This window comes from Mobula hypostoma, chromosome 3 (genome assembly GCF_963921235.1).
Source record: "Mobula hypostoma chromosome 3, sMobHyp1.1, whole genome shotgun sequence".
Lineage (NCBI taxonomy): Eukaryota > Metazoa > Chordata > Chondrichthyes > Myliobatiformes > Myliobatidae > Mobula > Mobula hypostoma.
The window spans coordinates 67,251,245-67,273,686 of record NC_086099.1 but is presented as its reverse complement, the minus strand read 5'-3'; the positions used below and the strand labels follow the sequence as shown (position 1 = coordinate 67,273,686).

The 22,442-nt window shown below is 37.8% G+C and overlaps 1 protein-coding gene across 4 annotated transcripts in view; it reads right to left on the bottom strand.

Annotated features, from left to right (window-relative positions):
* atp8a1 (ATPase phospholipid transporting 8A1) overlaps positions 1-22,442 on the bottom strand; it is a 358,923-nt gene that overhangs the window by 96,978 nt on the left and 239,503 nt on the right. For all 4 annotated transcript variants that reach the window (XM_063043220.1, XM_063043222.1, XM_063043221.1 and 1 more), the window contains 3 exons: positions 21,712-21,822; positions 3,682-3,756; positions 1,583-1,705 (listed from right to left, as the gene is read on the bottom strand). In XM_063043220.1, coding sequence (XP_062899290.1) covers positions 1,583-1,705; positions 3,682-3,756; positions 21,712-21,822 — 309 coding nt within the window. The remainder of the gene's footprint in view (positions 1-1,582; positions 1,706-3,681; positions 3,757-21,711; positions 21,823-22,442) is intronic.

Here is a 22,442-nt window from a genome sequence, read left to right as displayed (position 1 = left end):
GGACGTGCAGTTCCAATTTTGTGTACCGCGCAGAAACATTTGTGAACTGGCTGAGACCTAATGAGTGCTTCTTGAAATCACTGACCAAGTATGCTCAGCGTTGACAATTGCCCAAAATTTATTGTATAAATTTAAGATGTAAGCTGTCATTGATGGAGCCGCAAGACAATGGCTCTCCATGATCATGTATTAAAGGATTAACTATACACTGAGGTTGGTGTCTTTATTTGTTTGATTACGGGGCAAGTTCTCTTACAGTAAAACAGGGTAGATTCTTCGACATAAGTTGTATATATTCCACAGTTAATTGTGAATATAATATTGATGCATAAACTAACAATCAGTAAAGATAATGATACCAAATTATCACTGGAATATTTTAATGTGGTAACTCCTGTGTTACTTTTTTTAAAATCCCTGCTCTGAACATGGTTTTTCAAAAAAGTACTGTTTGAAAAACAAGAGCAGCATTCCAACTACTCAACTCTAAAACTGACTCAGAAATACACACAATATGTACATCGAATGTAAAAATAAACTGCCTGTTTATTTTATATTAGCTTATATAAATATCTCAAAATGACTGATACTGTACATTATGTGCATGATGTATTCATGTCAAAAGATTGCATATGCTACAGTTCTATGAATTTTACAAATAGATATAATATGGTTGGCTTAAAGGAGAAGATAATAAATTAGCTCAGTTTTCTGTAGGTGGGCGATTTGATACTTTGTGAATGTTATTGGACATACTCAAATCGTTAAAAAAACATTAGCACATGAAAAAATAGTCTAATATAGAAAGCTGGTATCACAGTTCAGTCAACTGAATGAAAACATTAGACAGAATCATTCTTGTGCATTGCCTTGACCCAAAACATTGACTACCACTCTTGCCTCCACAGATGCTGCCTGACCTGCTTAGTTCTTCCACCAGTTTTTTTGCTCCATAATTACCAAGCTTGATTTAAACACTAATACTTGATGGTTGAATTTGTTCTATTAGAGCTCCAACAAACTTGATTTCCATTCTTACAAATGACTGACATTAAAGGATACTTTGTCTTAATTGATTTGTCATGTATTAAATAGCAGGCTTTTAAATGGACTAAAGGATCTTCCATCCATAAAAGTGGTTGCTCAGTTTTTCTCCCAAATTAGGGGCCAGGTCAACTAGTTAAAATACATTAGATTCTGTTAGTGAGCTACGCTGGAGTGCTTGAATGGGGTATAGGCAATTAGTTTCTTTTTAAGTGAAATGAACCCTGATACCAAATGTGATTTATGACCCCTGTCAAGATCACATGCAATTAGATCATCCTAGCAATTTCTGTGCCTTAGAATTTCCAAACCAAGTCTGTTCTAAACTGAAGTTTAGGCTTATCCACTGTTTCTTCATATCTGCTGACTGTCACATCAACTCAGCTTCACACCTTCATACAAAATTCAACTCATTAGTTTTTATTTCATTCAGAGAGTTTCATAGCAGAATGAATAATGACACTTTCTAAAACAAATTATTTAAATTTTTGAGTAAAAGTTAATAGATCAAAGATGTTCTGTGTAACAAGTTATATACCTTTGTGTTGAAGTTCAGTGCATTCTGTGACGTTTTGTATAGCTCTGGATATTTCAACATATTTTCCTTTCGACAGGTTCTCTCAAATATTCCCAAGGTGAGGGGAGGCAAAGCTGTGAAAATCTGACATGCACACACAGACATCGTTTCGTTAAACAATTCTAACATTAGAATCATAGCACATAAAATAAAACAGATTTGTTAACATTGGCTGACCATCACCTAGCTGCAAGGCTTGGTACATGCAACTTCACTAATCCATTGCACAATCTGTGATTGGCATAAATTCTACCATTTAAACCAATAAATCACAACTGAATAGTATCAAATGATAAATTAAAATGAATGCAAAAGAGATCTTGCAATGACCAAAATAATCTACATGTTTTGAAAAAAATCTTTACTGGAACATACAAGAACATAAGAAATAGGAGCAGGAGTAGGCCATCTGGCCTGCTGAGCCTGCTCTGCCATTCAATAAGATCATGGCTGATCTGACCATGGACTCATCTCCACCTACCTGCCTTTTCCCCATAACTCTTAATTCCCCTACTATGGAAATGAATGCTCTCGTATTTACCAACGTTGTATTCCATCTTCCAGACCATTGCCCACTCACTTAACCTATCTACATCTCTCTATAGACTCTCCGTATCCTCTGCACAATTATCTTTTCTACACAATTTAGTGTTATCAGCAAACTTAGATACACTACATTCGGTACCCCCCCCCCCCCCAGATTTTTATTGTACAAACGTTTGTATATTGTGAACATTTGCGGGCCCAGCACCGATCCCTGTGGCACACCGCTCACCACTGACTGCCAACCAGAGTAACACCCATGTATTTCAACACTCTGCTCTCTATTAGTTAACCAATCCTCTATTCATGTTAATACATCACCCCTACCTCTATGCATCCAAATCTTATGGATGTCTTTTATGTGGCAGCTTATCAAATGTCTTCTGGAAATCCAAGTAAATAACGTTCTTCTGTTCCCCTCTATCCTCTGCACTCTTTTTATCTTCAAAGAACTGTAGTAAGTTTGTCAAACAGGACCTGCCTTTGCTGAATCCATGCTGCATCTGTCTGATGGATCCATTTCTTTCCAGATGCCTCACTATTTCTTCTTTACTGATAGTTTCAAGCATTTTCCCAAATCCAGATGTTAAACTAACTGGCCTATAGTTACCTGCCTTTTGCCTACATCCACATCCTTTTTTGAACAGTGGTGTGACATTTGTCTTCTTTCAATCTGCCATGACCTATCTAGGGTCCAGAAAATTTTAGTAGATTATCACCAAAGCTTCTACTATAACCTCTGTCATTTCGTTCAGATCCCTGGGATGCATTCCATCAAGAATAGGGGATTTGTTTATCATCACTGGAAACGCAAGAAGACCAAAGTTTTCCATCAGCTGAACTACAGCTTTAGAAACAAAGTTGATATTTTTAACCTTTTTTTTTGTGAAAACACATTGGCTTGTTATCATGAACACATGACTCAATATCCAATCCTTGCTGTATTTTTGACACATGTCGTAAATATTATTTAAAGAACTTTTCATAATTCATCGAAGCATTTCATTCAAAAAAATGGCAACTGCAGTGTTGAGCTATAAATTTCATTGTGAGATTCCATGTACTGTGCTGACTCGACCTCAGTTTCTTACTCCAATGTTTCAAGTCCCTTGCCAGCTGACAGCACCCACACAAAAGTCTTGTCTTCCTAATCCTGATATAGTTAATCACGTACAGTGGTCCCACCACTATACACCATCATGCTGCTATTCAGCCCTCACCTACCATGGCCACACACATAAACATCAACCTCCATATCAGGATTTTTATGCATGCCAATGGGCATCAAATGCAGGATGTAGCAGAACAGGTTACACAATACTATGAACTGTGTCAAGAGTCTCCAATGTTAAGAATATAAAAATTTTGACAACAAAATATATATCAAAATTAACAATATTCATTTTTTTTTATACATTTGGAAATTGGTGGAAGTGCAACTCCATTTGCTGGTATCATAATCAGACTATTGACATATCAGCAAGTTAAACTGAGTACAAAATAGCATGTACACTTACAACATTGTAGAGACCAATACACCATCTTTCAAAGAGAATCTGTCCTGAGAAGCCATTAACGAAAGCAAACCAGATCTGAAAGTGAAACCAGAACAGAAAAAGTATTTTTTTTTTAAAAAAGCATTAACATTTACATTTTTTCCCCAAAATATTCTGAGATTTTGATGGAATAAATATTTAACAAATCTAGAGCTACTGATAGACCAGTGAATTCTTTACCAGCACCTACAACACAATCCTACCTCACTCTCACCCATAGGCACTTTACTGTTGGCCAAACACATGGAGATGCTAGGCTGAAAGTTAGCCAGAGAAGATGCCATAGTACATTTCACAGTGGCAATGGATAAGTATTTCCAACAAAGATGGATATAGGGGTATGGTACAGCATTGGAACTATACTGAAATGCACAATGCCTGCAGAAAAATTACTGCATTTAAAACTCCATTTTTAAGAGGTGATTATTATTTACATGTCCTATGGAGTGGAGTTTTAAGGCCAGAAACTTCTAAACTACAATATGGGTTTATTGAGGATAGAGGAACTAGGAAAACAGTTTTCAAACTACGAATGCTTTCAGAAAGGGCAATTGAATATCAAAATGATGTCTTCTTATGTTTTATTGATTTCACTAAAGCATTCAACAAAGTACAACATGAAAAATTACTTCAAATTCTCGCTAAGCTAAACATTGACAGAAGGGACCAACAACTGCTTCAAAATTTATATTGGAATCAAATAGCGGCAGTAATATAAGCAGTTGGACTAAAACTCAAAGAGGAGTTAGACAGGGATGCGTTGCCTCACCGGAATTGTTTAATATCTATAGTGAAATGACTCTCAGAGAAATAGAAGACCTAGATGGGATAAAAATTGGAGGTGTTAACATCAACAATATAAGATATGCAGACGATACCAGCTTAATAGCAAGTGCTGCAGAAGACCTACAATTCCTCCTAGACAAAACAGTACAAACAAGTGCAGATTTTGGTCTAACCATCAACTGTAAAAAAATCAAATGCATGGTAATATCAAAACAGCAGGATACTCCCAACTGCCAATTGTACATCGGTAACCAAGAGACTGAACAAAAGACCTGCTTTAATTACCTTGGTAGCTTTATATCACAAGATGCTAGAAGTAAAGTAGAAATAAAAAGAAGAATTGCCATTGCTGAAACCAACTTCCAAAAAATGAAACCCATTTTTACCAACAGACACATTTCTATGACAACAAGGCTTAGGCTACTAAAATGTTACATTTGGTCAATCTTGCTGTATGCTTCCGAAACATGGACTATAACACCAGAACTCCAAAGAAACTTAGAAGCAACAGAAATGTGGTTTCTTAGAAGAATACTGAAAATATCATATAGAGACAGGGTAACTAATGAGACAGTATTCCAACGTGTCCATACAAAAAGATCTTTAATGAGAACATTAAATGAGAAGAAACTTAAATTCCTGGGCCATGTCATCAGAAAGGGAGAAATAGAATACCTTTCATTACAAGGCCGTATGCCTGGGAAACGCAGAAGAGGAAGGCAAAGAAGAAAATATATGGACACTGTGAAAGAACTAACAGATCTAAGTGTACGAGATATCATTGACGCTGCATGGGATCATTCGATGTGGAAAGTCATGATCGCCCAAGCGTTTAACATGCAAGGCACATGAAGAAGAAGATGGAGTAGAGTAAAGGTCAGACTTCATTGCTCATCTATATCCTCTACCAATGCAATATTCCCTCCATTTAAATTCCAAAGCCCATGGAGAAATACAACAAAATTCACTTTCCACGAGGAAAGGTTATTTTTGAAAGAGAAATAGTAAAGTCCAAATGCTTAATTTTTTAATTTAATTGATTCTTTCAGCATTTAATAGAGTCATAGATAATTATCTCAGCTCTGGGCTATTCTTAATTTTCCCCGAACTCCCACCAATTGTCTTAATGAGTCTCACTTGTCTATGTTCTAATATTAACTGTATTACTTGGAATCTGTTCCATACGATGAATAATCGAGTGCATGTATGCTTTATGAACTTTTAGTCATGACTTAAGTTTACTTCTTCAAATATTATTAGCCATGGCCAGTTTTTGTATTACTCAAACTTTAATAGACTAGTGTTATTTGCAAGATGGTAAGTTGCACTTGAAGTCCATCACCTTGCAAACTGCATTTCCACCACCCAGTGGACAAAGCAGCTAGATAGATTAGCAGCCCATCCACAATCATTCTCTCGCCACACCTCTAGGGCCCAGTAGCATCAGCTTGCATCATCTAAAAGAGACACTGAAGCAACTCACCAAATCTCTTGGATAGAACCTTCCAAACTCATTTCTACCAGCTGGAAGACCAAGGACAGCAAAATTATTGAAACACCAGAACTTGGAAATTGCCTACGACACACACTACCCTGACTTGGAAATTTACTACAGTGTTGCCTAGTCAATATCCTGGAATTACTTCCCTAAGAGCACTGTGGGCATACCCACACCTTAACATTCAAGGAGACAGCTTCAACTCCACCTTCCCACGGGGCAATTAGGGATGAGCAATTAAATTGCTGGCTCAGCCTATGAAGCCAAATTCTCTTAAATGAATAAAGACTCATAAAGTATGTTAATTTCAATCAGAACTCCCGCAGTCTTGCAGATAATTATTCCCCAGCCTATTTGTGAAGGTGCTTTTCAGTATCAAAGATGCTGTCATTTGGAGTTAATATTGATATTAATCTTCATAGTACAACAACACAGCTGGAAACTTAAGATATCATGTTTGCCTGGAATCTTGATCAACATTCTCCTGTGAACCAGGTGAAAACAGATTCCTTTCTCTGCTGAACTAAAATGAACCATCGCATCTGCTGACATAGTGACAATCATTGTAATTCACTAAGTGCTCTGAACTGTATGAGGTATGTTCCTATCAGTTAATAATCTGGAATGACTCGCCTTCATCATTCTCTTTCCTGGTAAAATAGCACCTAATATTACTTTACACATCTCCAAATAACAAGCATGATTACATTCACTGCATATGGAACCATAGATATGGAGAAAATCTATAGAGACTGCCAAGAAATGCAAAGTAGAAAATCTTCCGAAGGTCACCTTCCATCATGTATTCATCAGTGAAGGAATGTGCTTTTTACTAAATGTACTTTTTACACTCTTTACTAAAGCCATTTAGTTAAATTCAAATGCACTAGTATAAACATTAGTACATTTTAATTAACTGACTGAAGGGAAGTGGGTATGATATATTTGAAGTTATAATGTGTGTGATATGAGGACACTAATAATTCTGTAAAATTGTACTTACTTCTAAACTAACATTTAATTCTTTAAAATGTTTCTCTCAGTTCAATGTGAAATTACATTATTCTTCGAAAGAAACAGAGAATACTTAGTTTGAACAATTATTGCTCCCATATATTTCAAATTGTTGCTGAAAGCTCACAAGGATTACAACATTTACTTTGCCCCATGGATTTTCGTACATAATTGCTGACAGAAAATGAAATATAGGCAGTAAAAACAGATGAAACTCCATCCTCCACTCCATAACCTCATTAGTTCATACTGTCAGACAACATAAAAGTATGTTTTTGTCTTACAGAGGTCATGAAGAATTAACATCTTGCCACTAGCTGCTCAGTGTTACTACTGTTGCAAATATCTACTCAGTGTGGGTGGTGGTGCCAAGTAAAATAGACAAAATTTAAAAAAAAAACAGATCTTGTATTTAGTTGGCTGGTAAAATAGTAGCTCACTAAAATCTGATTTTCACAACTGACTTCCTGTCAATGCCTGGTCGACACACTATCACTTTCCTATTACTCCTACACTATAGAGGCAAATGATCTAGCTAAACAATAAAAAGTCTACATTAAAATATCCAACAGAAAGAAAGATAGTGTATATGTGCTCAGTGGTGGGAGGACTTTACCCATGATGGACTGGGCTGTATCCACGACTTTTTGATTCCTATCTGGACCTCTCATGCACTTAAGAAAAAAATCAACTCTTGATCTTTGTAGTCTTTGCACTGTAATTGCCATTTCTTTGTAACTGTGACACTATGTCCTGATCTGAATGAATGAAAGGTAAACAAAACTTTTTCACTGTATCACAGTGTGCAAGATAGTAATAAATTACCTCCTTTTCTATTGGGGGTCGAGAGTCAGTGCAAATTGATAAAAATAGCACAGGCACACCCTAAGGATGCATGCTTAACCCACTGCTACACTTTATCTACCCCCATGACTGTGTGGCTGGACGTAGCTCAAACATCATTTATAAATTTGCCAATGACATTGTTGCTGTTGGCAGAATGTTAGATGGCAGTGAGGAGGCATACAGGACTGACATAGCCTGGCTGGTTGAGTGGTGTCGCAACAGCAACCTAATACTCAATGTCTGCGAGACCAAGGAATTGATTGTGGATTTCAGGAAGGAGGAAGTCAAGAGAACACTCACTAATCCTCATTGAGTGTCAGTGGTGGAAAGGGTGAGTGGTTTCAAGTTCCCAGGTGTCAACATCTCAGGGCCCAACAAATCAATGCCATTGCAAAGAAGGCATGCCAGTGACTCTACTTCATTAGGAGTTTGAGGAGATTAGGTATGTCACCAAAGAATCTTGGAAATGTCCGCAGCTGTTTGGTAGAGAGCATTTAGATTGCATGCATCACCAGCTTAGTATGGAGTTTCCAATGCCTACGATGGCAAAAGTTTGAGGAAGTTGTAGATTCAGCCAGTTCCATTTTGGTTACAATCTTCCTCACCACTGAAGGCATCTTCGAGAGGTGGCACTTCAAAAAGGTAGTATCGATTATTAAAGACTCTCATCATCCAGGACATCTCCTCTTACCAGTACTACCATCAGGGAGGTGATAGAGAAACCTGAAGAACCACATTTAATGTACTAACACCAGCTTTTTTCCCCTACGTCATCAGATTCCTGCACGTTCCACGAACACCATCTCATTATTCATCTTTTGCATGACATTTGTTTCTGTAACTTACAGTAATTTCATCTTATACTGTCCTGCTGCTGCAAAGATACAGATTCCACAACATATTTCAGTGATAATAAACCTGATTCTGATTCATTATACTATCAATCCAGTATGCAAAGTGCCCATGCAAAATAAGTTTAGTCAGATGCAGCCTAGTCTTCTGCAATTGTTGCCAACTCTGCACAATTCACATTCATGTTCACTGAACACTTCCAATCATACTTTCAGCAGTTTCTGCATTGTGAAGAACAACTTGTTGACTGTATAAAAGTTCCCTAACCATGTATTGTTTCTAATTATCCGAAGGTTTATTAGAAGCAAGCAGGGTAGCATAGCACCAGCGAACACCGATCAGGGTTCGATTACTGCTGCTGCCTACAAGCAATTTGGACGTTCTCCCTGTGCCCACGTGGGGTTCTTCTATGTGCTCTGGTTTCCAATCAAATTCCAAAGATGTACAGTGAAGGGTTAGTAAGCTTTAAGCATGCTATGTTGTCACCGGAAGCATGACAACACTTGTAGGCTGCCCCCAGCACAATCCACAGATTGTGTTGGTTGTTGAAGCAAAAATGATGCATTTCAATGCTTCAATGCACATGTGACAAATATAGCTAATCTTTACTGTTTAAAATGGTTGTTAGTAAAGTTAGATTATCTGTTTGAAATGTTTTCGATGAGTCAGCGCTTCACATTATTCAAAGAATTATTAGCATGGACTAAACCTGCAAGAATTTTATGGTTTTCAAATGTTGCTAATTTACCAGTGAATAGTTGTACAATCACAAAATAATTGCAATGCACAGCTATATTTTGACCAAAAAACTATTCTTAACAAATTAGAACAAGTCAAATTGCACAACAAATCAAGTTTACCATGGTGTTAACTTCTACGAACCAAAAACATGATCAGGAGCCAACCACCTGAGCTATTATTAACTGTCAGAAATTCAGCATGTATTTTGTGGAGCCAGTCTCAGTTTTAATTGGTTGATCTGTCAATCTAATTTGACTACACGTGGGTTCATATGTCATATATACAGTTTTTGCTTTGACCTCTTTCATTAATCTTGAAATGATGTCAAGTAGAGAAAAATCTGCTTTTCCAACAGCTCACAGTACAAGTGACTGATTGAAATGTTGCCTTTTCTCATTGCAATAAATAGAAATTTCCTGGTAACCTTGTACAAAGATATAACTGTAGAATGGACAGCATAATGTACAAAAATTTAGTTGTCATAACCCAAAATGACAATTATGCAGTTAGCTTAGGAAATCATAACAGAACATAGAATTTATGAGAGCATTTAGATTTTTGTTTCAACTCTGTTTTCATTTAACAGATATAAAAATTGTTTCACTGTGAGAGCATAATAATGATTCCTCTGGTAGCATATTTCAGCACCTGTTTAGACTCATTTTATTCTTCCCTGTGTGGCTAACCCAGCACTCACAGATACTTAATGTGCACAGGTTATAACACAAATCTGATTGCGCAATATTGACTGAAGTTTCAACCTCTTGCCAGCTCCGAGTTTTTGTTCTTCAAACACCATACCAATTGAAGGTTGCGCCTCGGAACCACTTTCTTACTCTCTCCTCATGCCCCTGGGTTCCCTGTTAGTTCAAATGTTTATCAGTCAATGTTTGGTTGCATCACTGCCTGGCATGAAGGCTCCAATGCACAGGATTGAGGAGACAGACTGCCAAGGGTTGCATGCTCAGCCAGATCCATCGTGGGCTCAAGCCTTTCCACCATGAAGATGATGTATAAAAGGCAGCGGCATTCATCATTAAGGACCCTCACCGTATGGGAAATTCCTGCTTCTCATTACCATCATCAGGGAGGAAGTTCAGGAGCATGAAGATGCAGACTCAACTTTGTAGGAATAGTTTCTTTCCCTCTACCATCAGATGTCTGAACTGTCCATAAATCCATAAATACTATCTCGTTATTCATTTTTAGTTTGTACTTTTTAGTTTTGCACTGTTGCCACAAACAACAGCATGACATTTATCAGTGATAATAAATCTTATTCTGATTACCACCTTCTGTATTGCAAATTGTGTATTCTGATTCATTACCCTTAAAAAAAACTCCCTCATCTCCATCTGAAATGAGCAACTCCTTATTCTAAAAAATATAATCACTAGCTTTAGATACACTCTCTCAGTACCCACCCTTTCACTCCACAATTATATATATTTCAATAAAATTATGTCATTTTTCCCTGCTCAAAGTAGTATTGGCCCAGCCTGCTCAATCCATTCATTATGGGAATAATCCTATGAATTTTCTCTACACTGTTTCCGATGGAACCATATCTCTCCTCACAAATGAAGGCTGAAACTGCACACAGTACAGTATGGTCTCACAAGTGCTTTTGAAAGTTGCATTAGAACTTTCATTAATATACCCCTTGCCAAAAAGATTAACAGTCTCTTCGCCTTCCTAATTACTTGTTTGATCTGCATGCTAAATTTTGTTGAGTATGAACTTCCAGATCTCTCCATTTTGTAGTCTCACTCCATGGGGAGAAGGAGAACATGGGCAAGCAACAAAGTGTCCAGTGAGAGGTTGGCCAACAACGGGGGTGGGGGGGGGGTGGTTGGGAGGAATGCACCAGATGTTGGATTTCACCCAGGCACAAAATGATTTTTAAAAGCTTAAAGGAAGCCAAGAAACTATGCATTGGTTGATTTTTAAACTCATAGCTGCATTGGAATTGGACCAAAATTCACCTGGTTGGTCCTTCACCATCCCAGCAGTTATCTCACACAACAGTAATAGAGTTGTTGACAAATAATCAGAAATTTATTTTCCTATATTAGCCCACAGCAGGACTAGGCAGGAGGCCGGCAAACTGCAATGTTGGATTTCTTTGCAAACCACAGTAAATTTCACGCACTTTTCCAAAGTACATGACAGACTTTCCACATGCCTTGAAGAAAATTACTCAAAATTCACCACAACTTTTCTGAATTTTGCAACTGAGTGAATCTAATTGCTCCTACTATCCTCCAGAACATAATCCAAAGCCTGAGTAATTGCTCAATGGTAATGTGTTTTCAGATTTTATATCATACATTGAAGTGAAAAGAGGAGATGGAGCTCAACAAGGAGACAGGACCTGGACTGGTCACCTACCTAATTTGATTCTCAACTTCAAAGTTCATAGGTCAATGTAATATTATTATGAAAGTACATACTAAATACATCACCACATACAACCCTGAGAGTCTTTTTCTTGCAGGAATTCACAGTAAATAGAAAGAAACACAAGAGAATCAATGAAGGACCACACACAAGATGGACGAACAACCAATGTGCAGAAGACAAACTGTAAATACAAAGAGGAAAAAATAAATAAGCTACAAATTTTGAGAACATGAGATGAAGAGTCCTTGAAAGTGATTCCATAAGTTGTAGGAACAATTTATTTACTTATCTAAATAAACAACAGTTCTGTGTTGGGGTGAGTGAAGTCACCCCCTTCTGGATCAAAAGCCTGATGGTTGAGGGCTGATAACTGCTCCTGAACCTGGTGGCGTGGGTCATGAGGCTCTTGTACCTTCTTCCTGCTGGTAGCAGTAGGAAGACAACATGGACTGGATGGGTGGGGGACCTTATCCTACGGATTGGAAATGAGAAGCACACATCCTCTCCAGAGACATTGAAAGGAGGGAAACATCTCGACTCCACAAACTATGGCAGGTTCAATACCTGGAGATTCCTGGCGGGCATGTCCTGTACTTAGACTACGTTACAGTCTGTGGAATTTGAGTATTCTATAGTTTTTAAAAAATCATAATGCCCATTATAATTACTGTAAACAACTTGACAAGTTTTCTTAAAAAATGCTTGTTTTTATGCTTCCCATATCTAGAGCTTCAATTCATTTGTACAGTAGATTCCGGTTAGTTGGGACACATCAAGACCAGCATATTTCGGACCAATTAAGTAGTCGCCCCAATTAGCCAAAATTTCATAGTAATAATTAAAATAGATAAATTGCCATTTAACTGAGTAACAGATTATGTATTTAGATGAAATACAGAATAAATCACATTACCAAACCTACTACACTACTACAAAACTAGGTATTAGTTCCTAATAGTTGTCGATGGAGGAGTTCATTCAGTGTATGCCGAAGTGCTCTTTTGATTGACTGTAAATGAACAAAATCAGTGCAGACACCTAATGTAGACAGTGGACTGTCTTGCAAACAGTGCTTTCAATGATTGTATCCTCCAAATCTTCATTTAAATGTAACATTCAAGGTGATTATTGATCCCAGAAAATTCTTCATAGTTCCTAACTTGAAGTAGTGAAATTACTCATGGCATCTCCAAACCTGAATGCTTGAAACCGCAGTGAGCAAACAGTTCTGAATTGTCTTGCTGTTTATTACTTGTCAACTATCAATGAATCATTGCTTTTTGAACACAGATACGCAAATGACGTTATTTAAAAACAGTTCACTCTAACACTCGCAGTGTTTAACGGTCACAATAAGTGCAAGTGACTGACACTAGTTAGAAAATATTTGATAACAGTTTCCTGTCCCAATTAAATGGCAATGTGTCCCAAATAAATGAAGAAAATCCTGGCTACTTTCTCATTTGATTTTGTTCTTTAAGAGTTATTCCAAATAAGCAGCTGCCTCACTGCCTCACTTAATTGATGGCCCAATTAATCAGAATCCACTGTATTTAGAAACAGAAATTGGCACCAATTAAAAACTGCAGTGAAGCTTCATTTGATGTCAAACATAGGCTAAATCAGACCGCATGATTTGATAATTATCAAATAAAACACTGCATAACTATAAACAAAAGAGAAGGTATCAAAAGCATTTTTATCATAATTATTTTCTGGACTTTATGCATTTTGCTGTTTGTGCAAATTAAAATGTAGTTAAATAACCATGGTGAACTTATTTAAAGAGGAGAAATCCCCACTTCTTTAAAAGTTACTTACTTTGATACTTTGGATTTAGTTAACATTTGCATAGTTTACACAGTATATAAATTCACACAATTGCTGTCAGCATCCTGGCATATTCCTGGAAAAAATTCTGACAGGCTTCCAAATGAATGTAAAATCTGTCCAAGTGCCACTGTGTCACGGTAGCTCTGTAACACCACATGGTTCATTAAATCTGATTACAGAAGCATGAATTGCTACAAATTCCCCATTTACCAATTTATAGCCCAGCTGGCCACCAGATGAATAGATCCTGTTAACAAATCAACCTCATTTTATCGTCCGAGTGAACCCGTGAACAGATTTGAAAAACAAATGCCTGTATTTCAAGATAGAAAAGTAAACAAACTGGTGTAACAATTAGCTATTTGATTTAAATAACCTTAATATTAAATCATGAAGTAAAACTATTGAGCCATAGCTCAGGAGGCTTATCAACAGATTCCTTCTTACAATCTGCTGGACATGTGTTATTCTGATGAAGTTTGCAAGTCATGAATGACAGAGCCAGATGGAATTTGTTTACAGCGTTTGGGGGGAGTAAATGTTAAGGAAGGGTCTGCATTTCAAATTAATGACCTTGGGAAGGATTACAAAAGCATTTTATGCAGCCATTTTCCATCTTTCTTTAGTTCTTACATATGATTCTCAACACCCAATTCTCTAACTGCTTTTCCATCAACTGCTAAACAATAAGAGTTTAGGTAAACTCAGTTCCTTTGCCTCTGCTGCATCTGTTCCCAGGACACAGCTTTCTGCTCCAGGACAACAGAGATGTTCTTCTCCTTCAAAGAACGGGCTTTCCCTCCCTCCACTATTGATACTGCCCTCACCAGCATCTGCTCCCTTCCCCCAAACATCCGGCCTCATCCTGTTTTCTGCACCTAAACCGTGACAGTGTTCCTCTTGTCCTTACCTACCACCCCATCAGCCTTCACATCCAACACATCTTCTTCCACAACTTCTACTGTCTCCATAAAGGGATCCCATCACTAAACGTACCTTTACTGCACCCCCCCCAAATTTTCTGCAGTGATTGGTCCCTCCACGATTCCCTTGTTTATTCATCACTCCCTACTAATCTCCCTCCCGACACTTACCCTTGCATGTAATACATGCCCATACACCACCTCCCTCTCCTCCATTCAGGGCCCCAACAGTCTTTCCAGGTGAGGCGACACTTCACCTGTGAAGCTGCTGGAGTCGTCTATTGTGTCCGGTGCTCCCAATGAGGTTTCGTCTATATCGGTGAGACCCATCATAAACTGAGGAACCATTTTGCCGAGCACCTCTGATCCATCCTCTACAAGCAGAACTTCCTGGTGGCTAGCTATGTTAATTCTGATTCCCATTCTGACATGTCGGCCACCCTCAGGGTGGAGGAGCAACACCTTATATTCCATTGGGCAGCTTCCAATCTGATGGCATATTGATTTCCCCTCCCAGTAAAAAAAACTCCCCACCTCCCCTATTCCCCACTCTGACCTTTTACCTCTTCTCAACTGTCTATCACCCTCCCCCTGGTGCCCCTATTTCTTCCCTTTCTCCCATGATCCACTCTCCTCTCCCATCAGATTCCTTCTGCTCCAGCCCTCGACCTTTGCCACCCACCTGGCTTCACCTCTCACCTCCCAGCTCGTCTCCTTTGCTCTCCCCACCTGTTTATTCTGGTGTCTTCCTTCTTCTCACCAAAAGTCTTCCAGCAAGGTAATGAGCTACTGATATTTTAGCCTTTTAATTGTTCACGTACATAATAAAGTAATGTGTGGTACATGATATAATAATCTAAAAGTTGTGAACAGTCCATCCACAAGGTGCATTAGTAATTTTTCCTACTGTTAGTGAGGGGTAAGGTTCTCATGCTTTTAGCAGTGGAATATCAATGGAATCCCAAGCCCAGACTATCTATAAATTATTTCCCTGGGGACTTTGATATTCTTTTCTAGGAGTTACAGGAGGGAACTAAAAATATCAGGGCTCTTGCATCTATACAAGTGCTTCTCTGCAAACTATAGCCCCACATACCCCAATTGTTGCCAATGTTAAATTTCCTAACAACAGCATTTGATCTTTAACAGCCTGACATATACCTGGCAGGAGCTTTAAGATAATCATACAGCAAGTACAAGTTCTGTTTAAAAATTAACACATCTAATCTAGAGATCAAAGTGAAAGGTAAATTGTTGTGATTTTTTTTGCACTGGAACATATTTTGCACAAAAGGACTACTTCAAAAAAAGAATATTGAAACTCAAACAAAATTATATACTGGCTTTAGTAGCTCATGATATCTGAATTCTGCAAAACAACTATTTTCCTTTCATACTTTTTATAAGTAATCACCCAATTCAGATTACTTATACTACAATACTAACTATACGATAAAATACTATGAGGACTTCTCAGATTGTGAATAATGCTAAATGTTGCATAAGAAGTATGCTTTCTTCAGCGAATTTGCAATAAATCATTAATCAAATGAAGTCATGGAATGAAATTAGAAAATACTGTTCATCTTTTGTTGTTAAATTTATCGATCACACACCAAACCTTCGGCTAGGCTAATCAAAGCCAAGAACCATCATCGCTATACCACAAGCTGACTGCCTAATAATCAAGAGTCTGGACAGACCATGCATACAGTGAGGACCTGGAGCTAAAATGGCTCAGCTCAGTGATATCCTACTCCAAATGCATCCCTGGGCTTAAATTAAGATTTTATAACCCATGTAGTTGTGTACAAGGGAAGGATAACAGTTTGTGATATCACAGGATCCAATCAACACATGGATTATTTTTCTTTAATCCAGCTCCCTCTCATATGCACTCATCTCTCTGTTAGTGTTGAGTTAGAACAGTAGGCACACAGAACTGAAGAGTCCTCTATAGTTCAGCTCTCAAAGCTTCTTTGTCTGTTCCAAAAGGGAAGGCATTTCCTGACACCAGGTGGCAAGCAGGTTTGAATAGAGGCCTGGGGCAGCACTAAAATAACTATTGGTATTGTAGAGGAAGCACCTCAGCACATAACTCCCATAATCTGTGTACTAATGATCTTTTTTCAGTCTTACTTTAATGCTAGCAATTATCATCCAATTTAAGTTTGTGTGCATGAGTGCAACATACATTTTACATGTTGCGACAACAGACCCAAGTAGTTCAACAAATGCATATTGTGCTTTTACAGCTCAATATTAAGAATGATTTGTAGAATAGATTTATGCCTTGGAAGAATGTTTTAAATATTCAAAATCAGTACCGTACTAAATTGTCTATGCACCATATTAATCATTTTACAAAATATCAGAAAACCTGAAGATAAAGACAAAGATGTTTTCGAGACAAAAAGAAACAAAATTTAGAGAAAATATCCATTTTTTTCTGAATCACTTTACTCAACTAGTTTCAAAGCAGAATAATGAAAATTGATTGCGCGCCAGCTTTCAAAATTGATACACAGTATTGTGCAAAAGTGTTAGGCACATATACATAGCTAGGGTTCCCAAGACTTTTTCCACAGTACTGTATATTAGTTAAAATAGGAAGGTGGTTGGGAAACAGAAATAAAAGAATTTAGCTCTATATTAGCTCAGTTAAGTGTTATTTGGTAATTGTAAAGACAATATACAGTCCCGTGCAAAAGTCCTAGGAATGCTAGATATACAGTGGCATGTAAAAGTTTGGGCACCCCTGGTCAAAATTTCTGTTACTGTGAATAGCTAACTGAGTAAAAGATGACCTGATTTCCAAAAGGCATAAAGTTAAAGATGACACATTTAATATTTTAAGCAAGATTACTTTTTTATTTCCAACTTTTACAATTTCAAAATAACAAAAAGGGAAAAGGGCCCGAAGCAAAAGTTTGGGCACCCTGCATGGTCAGTACTTAGTAACACCCCTTTGGCAAGTATCACAGCTTGTAAACACTTCCTGTAGCCAGCTAAGAGTCTTTCAATTCTTGTTTGGGGGATTTTTGTCCATTATTCCTTGCAAAAGGCTTCTAGTTCTGTGAGATTCTTGGGCCGTCTTGCATGCACTGCTCTTTTGAGGTCAATGCACAGATTTTCGATGATGGGGGACTGTGAGGGCCATGGCAAAACCTTCAGCTTGCGCCTCTTGAGATAATCCATTGTGGATTTTGAGGTGTGTTTAGGATCATTATCCTGTTGTAGAAGCGTCCTCTTTTCATCTTCAGCTTTTTTTTTTACAGATGGTGTGATGTTTGCTTCCAGAATTTGCTGGTAATTAATTGAAATCATTTTTCCCTCTACCAGTAAATGTTCCCCGTGCCACTGGCTGCAACAAAAGCCCAAAGCAGGATCGATCCACCCCCGTGCTTAACAGTTGGAGAGGTGTTCTTTTCATGAAATTCTGCACCCTTTTTTCTCCAAACATATCTTTGCTCATTGCGGCCAAAAAGTTCTATTTTAACTTTATCAGTCCACAAGACTTATTTCCAAAATGCATCAGGCTTGTTTAAATGTTCCTTTGCAAACTTTTGACGCAGAATTTTGTGGTGGGGTCGCAGGAAAGATTTTCTTCTGATGACTCTTCCATGAAGGTCATATTTGTGCAGGTGTCGCTGCACAGTAGAACAGTGCACCACCACTCCAGCGTCTGCTAAATCTTCCTGAAGGTCTTTTGCAGTTAAATGGGGATTTTGATTTGCCTTTCTAGCAATCCTATGAGCAGTTCTCTTGGAAAGTCTTCTTGGTCTTCCAGACCTCAACTTGACCTCCACCGCTTCTGTTAACTGCCATTTCTTAATTACATTATGAACTGAGGAAACAGCTACCTGAAAATGCTTTGCTATCTTCTTATAGCCTTCTCCTGCTTTGTGGGTATCATTTATTTTAATTTTCAGAGTGCCAGGTAGCTGCTTAGAGGAGCCCATGGCTGCTGATTGTCGGGACAAGGTTTGAGGAGTCAGGGTATTTATGAAGCTTTGAAATTTGCATCAACTGGCCTTTCCTAACGATGACTGTGAACAAGCTATAGCCCTAACAAGCTGTGAAAGCTCAAATCTCTTGGGGTGCCCAAACTTTTGCATGGTGCTCCTTTCCTCTGTTCACTCTAAAATTATACAAAACAAAAAGAATACACTGATCTTGCTTAAAATGTTGAAAAGAATGTTTCATCTTTAACTTTATGACTTTTGGAGATCAGTCCACCTTCTATTCACTTAATTATTCACAGTAACAGAAATTTTGACCGGGGTGCCCAAACGTTTGCATGCCACTGTATATGAGCCAAAGATTTTTGCATCGTACTATATATAACACTATAATAACAAACCAATTTTTCCTTTACTTTCTTTTTTAAATTAGCATTTAATTCAGACACCAAACTGCTCCTCAGAGGCCCCTAATTAACAATAAAGCACAATGAGAAATTCGTCAATTGTAAAAAGAGCCACAAAAATGCAAGCCTTTTTTGCTTCAGCAAACTTATTTCTAAGCACCATCAATAAGAACTAAAGGTCACAGGTTAAGGGTGAAAGGTGAAAAGTTTAAGGTGAACACGAGGGGAACATCTTCACTCAGTGAGAATGCAGAATGAGCCCCCAGCACATGTAGTGGACACGAGTTCGATTTCAACTTTTAAGAGTCGGGAGTGCTATGGAGGGCTTTGGTTCACTAGACTGATTAATGGTTTGGCATGGACTCGATGGGCCGAAGGGCCTGTTTCTGTACTGTAGTGTCCCATGACTTTCAGCTGAAACAACTAACTACCATAAATCCAGATTTTATATCCTCTGTGATGTTTTCTAATTGTTAATTGTTTAATGCTACTTCAGCACAGAATTTATCTATATAAATTCTATTTTCTATATGAATTTATCTATAAAAGATTCATTGTAGATTTGTTGGGAACACAACGATCCTGCAGATTACAAAAATACGATCAATAAGGGACTTAAACTTGTAATAATAGATATAGTTTGGAAAGAATAATGAATGAAGAATAATTTGCCTGCCCAGATACTTTGTATAGAAAACTACTTTATTATTGCCTATGCATAATTTACTGTCACAAATTTCAGTCTAATATTTTTCATAGTAATTACTACACAGAGTACACTATTAATAACATCATAAGTGTCAATTCTGGTTGAGTGATGGTAGTCCTGTCTCACTAAGAATGCACCGGTTTCATGTCCCACTCTAGAGACATGACATAATGTAGGCTGGTACTTCAGTGTACTATTGAGGGAGTCCTGCACTGTTGGATTTTCTGCCCATTGAGTGAAATGCAATACCAAGGTCCTGCCTGTCTTCTCCAGTGGACATACAGTAAAAAGTCCTAAAGTAATAATGTGAGGAAGAAAGTTCTAAATGCCCTGGTCACTTTTTATTTTCCAATCAAAACATCTACACAATAAAACCTGTTTCACTCTGCCACTTTTCTTTGCAAAACCTATGTTCCAAGAGTTAATTTTAACTTTGTTGTTTCTCCACTGATGTTGCTATGAGTATTTACAACAAAGTTTTTCTTTTATTTTGAAATATCAGGATCTGTAGTAATATTGTTTGATTCACTGCCATTTCTTTCTAGAACACACACAATGAACAAGTTAAATTCTTCTTCAACAAGATTACAATTTGACTCTTTCCTATTTTAACTTCGTTGTTTTCCGTTTCTCTTCTCATCTTTGATGAGAAGTCTTCAGCAAATTGATTTCTGTAGTGGCTGTCTCTAGCTATTGTTTCTCCCATTTGTATTGCGATTGCATTTCACTCTGATTTGAATCCGTTCACAACCAGATAATCCCTGGATATTCAGTTTTCCTCACATCATCCATGCTTAATGCAAACAATTAACTTCACCATATCCCGAATGGTGTCCATGTCATTGTACACCCAGTCTGGTGCTTTAACAGGAAAGCATTTCTATCTTTATAGTTTTAAGGATCGCAAACTTCTTTAAGGATCACAAACTCTCAGATACTATGCTCCTTCTTCACTTTGCTCTGACACCCTCTCGCCATGCCCTGACTTTCTTTTCATGCTGTTTAGCACACATTCTTCAGCTTCAAACCTATGCATTCACACTTCAGTTTTATGTTTTCACCTCACTGAAGTTCAAGTGCAAATGACCGAGCTCTTTCTTGTCGTCTTCACCACCATGCTACCTTTTCTGTTTCCTTTCCAGCTACTGTATCAGCTATCCAAGTCCTTCCCTCACAGTCAGCCATGCTCTTAACTTCAGAAGTCATCTGCGCCTTTCCTTCAGGCTTTTTCCCATTCTCATGACAAGCCCAGCATGACATCAACCATCGCTGGCTTCTTCTCTGTTCACTTATATTAGTCAACCCTTAGTCTGACCATTCTGTCCTGAATACAACCTGCACGAGACCTCTGATGAAGAATCGTTGAGCCAAATAGTTACTTCATTGCTCTCTGCAGAAGCTGTCTGATGTGAGTGCTACCATTCTTACACACGTCAAATGCACCAAAACAGCTGCAAATTATTCTGTGGATGTGCAAGGCACCATAGAAGAATCAGAGATACAGCACAGAAACAGCCCTTTCAGCAACCTACACACTCAGGACGGGTTTCAACAAGCTGCACCACTATGCTCCCAAATTTGATATGTTACGAACAGTCTAAAAAAAAAATCATACCTACATGTATTTGCAAGTCAGACATGGTGAAAATAAAAGCCAGAATTTAACAGTATCCAGATGCTTTCCGCTGAGGCAATAAAAATGGTCATCGGATGATGCAGGACACATTGCTCAACAGAAGGAATAGCTTGTGAGATTAAAAGCCTGAGAAGCTCTAGTCAGCAACAAAAGTAGCTTTATTATGTAGTAGGTAAGTACTCTTTATGATATAATGATTTTTGACTGATTACAAGTGGAAGATCAGCATGTTTAAAAGCATAATAGCAACCAGAACGGCTGTTCAGGAGTTCTTGGCATCAATGAAAGAATTTTCCTGATTAGAGTTTCAAAGAGTAGGGGAAGAGATTAAAACAACTGGCAATTAAAAATGGGTATCAGACAGACAATCCAATAGCTTACCTCAATAATATACAGGACTATGTTTTTGTAAAAACAATACAGGATACATTTTGCTACACGATTATAGTTCCAAGCTCCATGAACCAGCAGCAAGTTCTTCAGGTACTTGAACTAGAAACAAAAAAAGGTTATATATAACTGAATAATTTTTTTAAAAAGTTGTTAAACTATCAAGTTAAAGATTTGGACTTGATTTTTCATTTCAACAGCTTATAATCTACAAAGTATTGGCACCGTAGGCATTTTTGCTTTAAAAATCCAACAAGGTAATGCAAAAACCCACATGTGCAAAAACAAGAGCTGGTTCTGTTATTCTACAGTACGTGTGTTTGTGCCTGTGTTTGCATGTGTGCCTCTGGATTACAAAATGAGAATTCAAACTGGATCGTGGTGGCTTGAGAGTTTGAAAGTTTGAATCTAACTTTAAAAAAATCTGGGAATTCAGACTGGTATTGGTAACAGTGTCTGTAAAACTGTCAAATTGTTGTAAAGATCTAACCATCACATTTACTTGAGTCAGTTCACTCACATATGATGTTTCTCCACTCTCCAGCCTGCTACACTTAAGAGGCATCTCTATCAATTTAAATCTCTTCTCTTCTTGTTGATGTTATATATTCTCACACTACCCCTTACCTGCTAGACTGGAAGCAAGAGCCTGCACTGGAATTGAGAATTAGCAGGAACATTTTGGCTCATTTCTATCAGGCCTAACTCTGCTCCTTCAATCT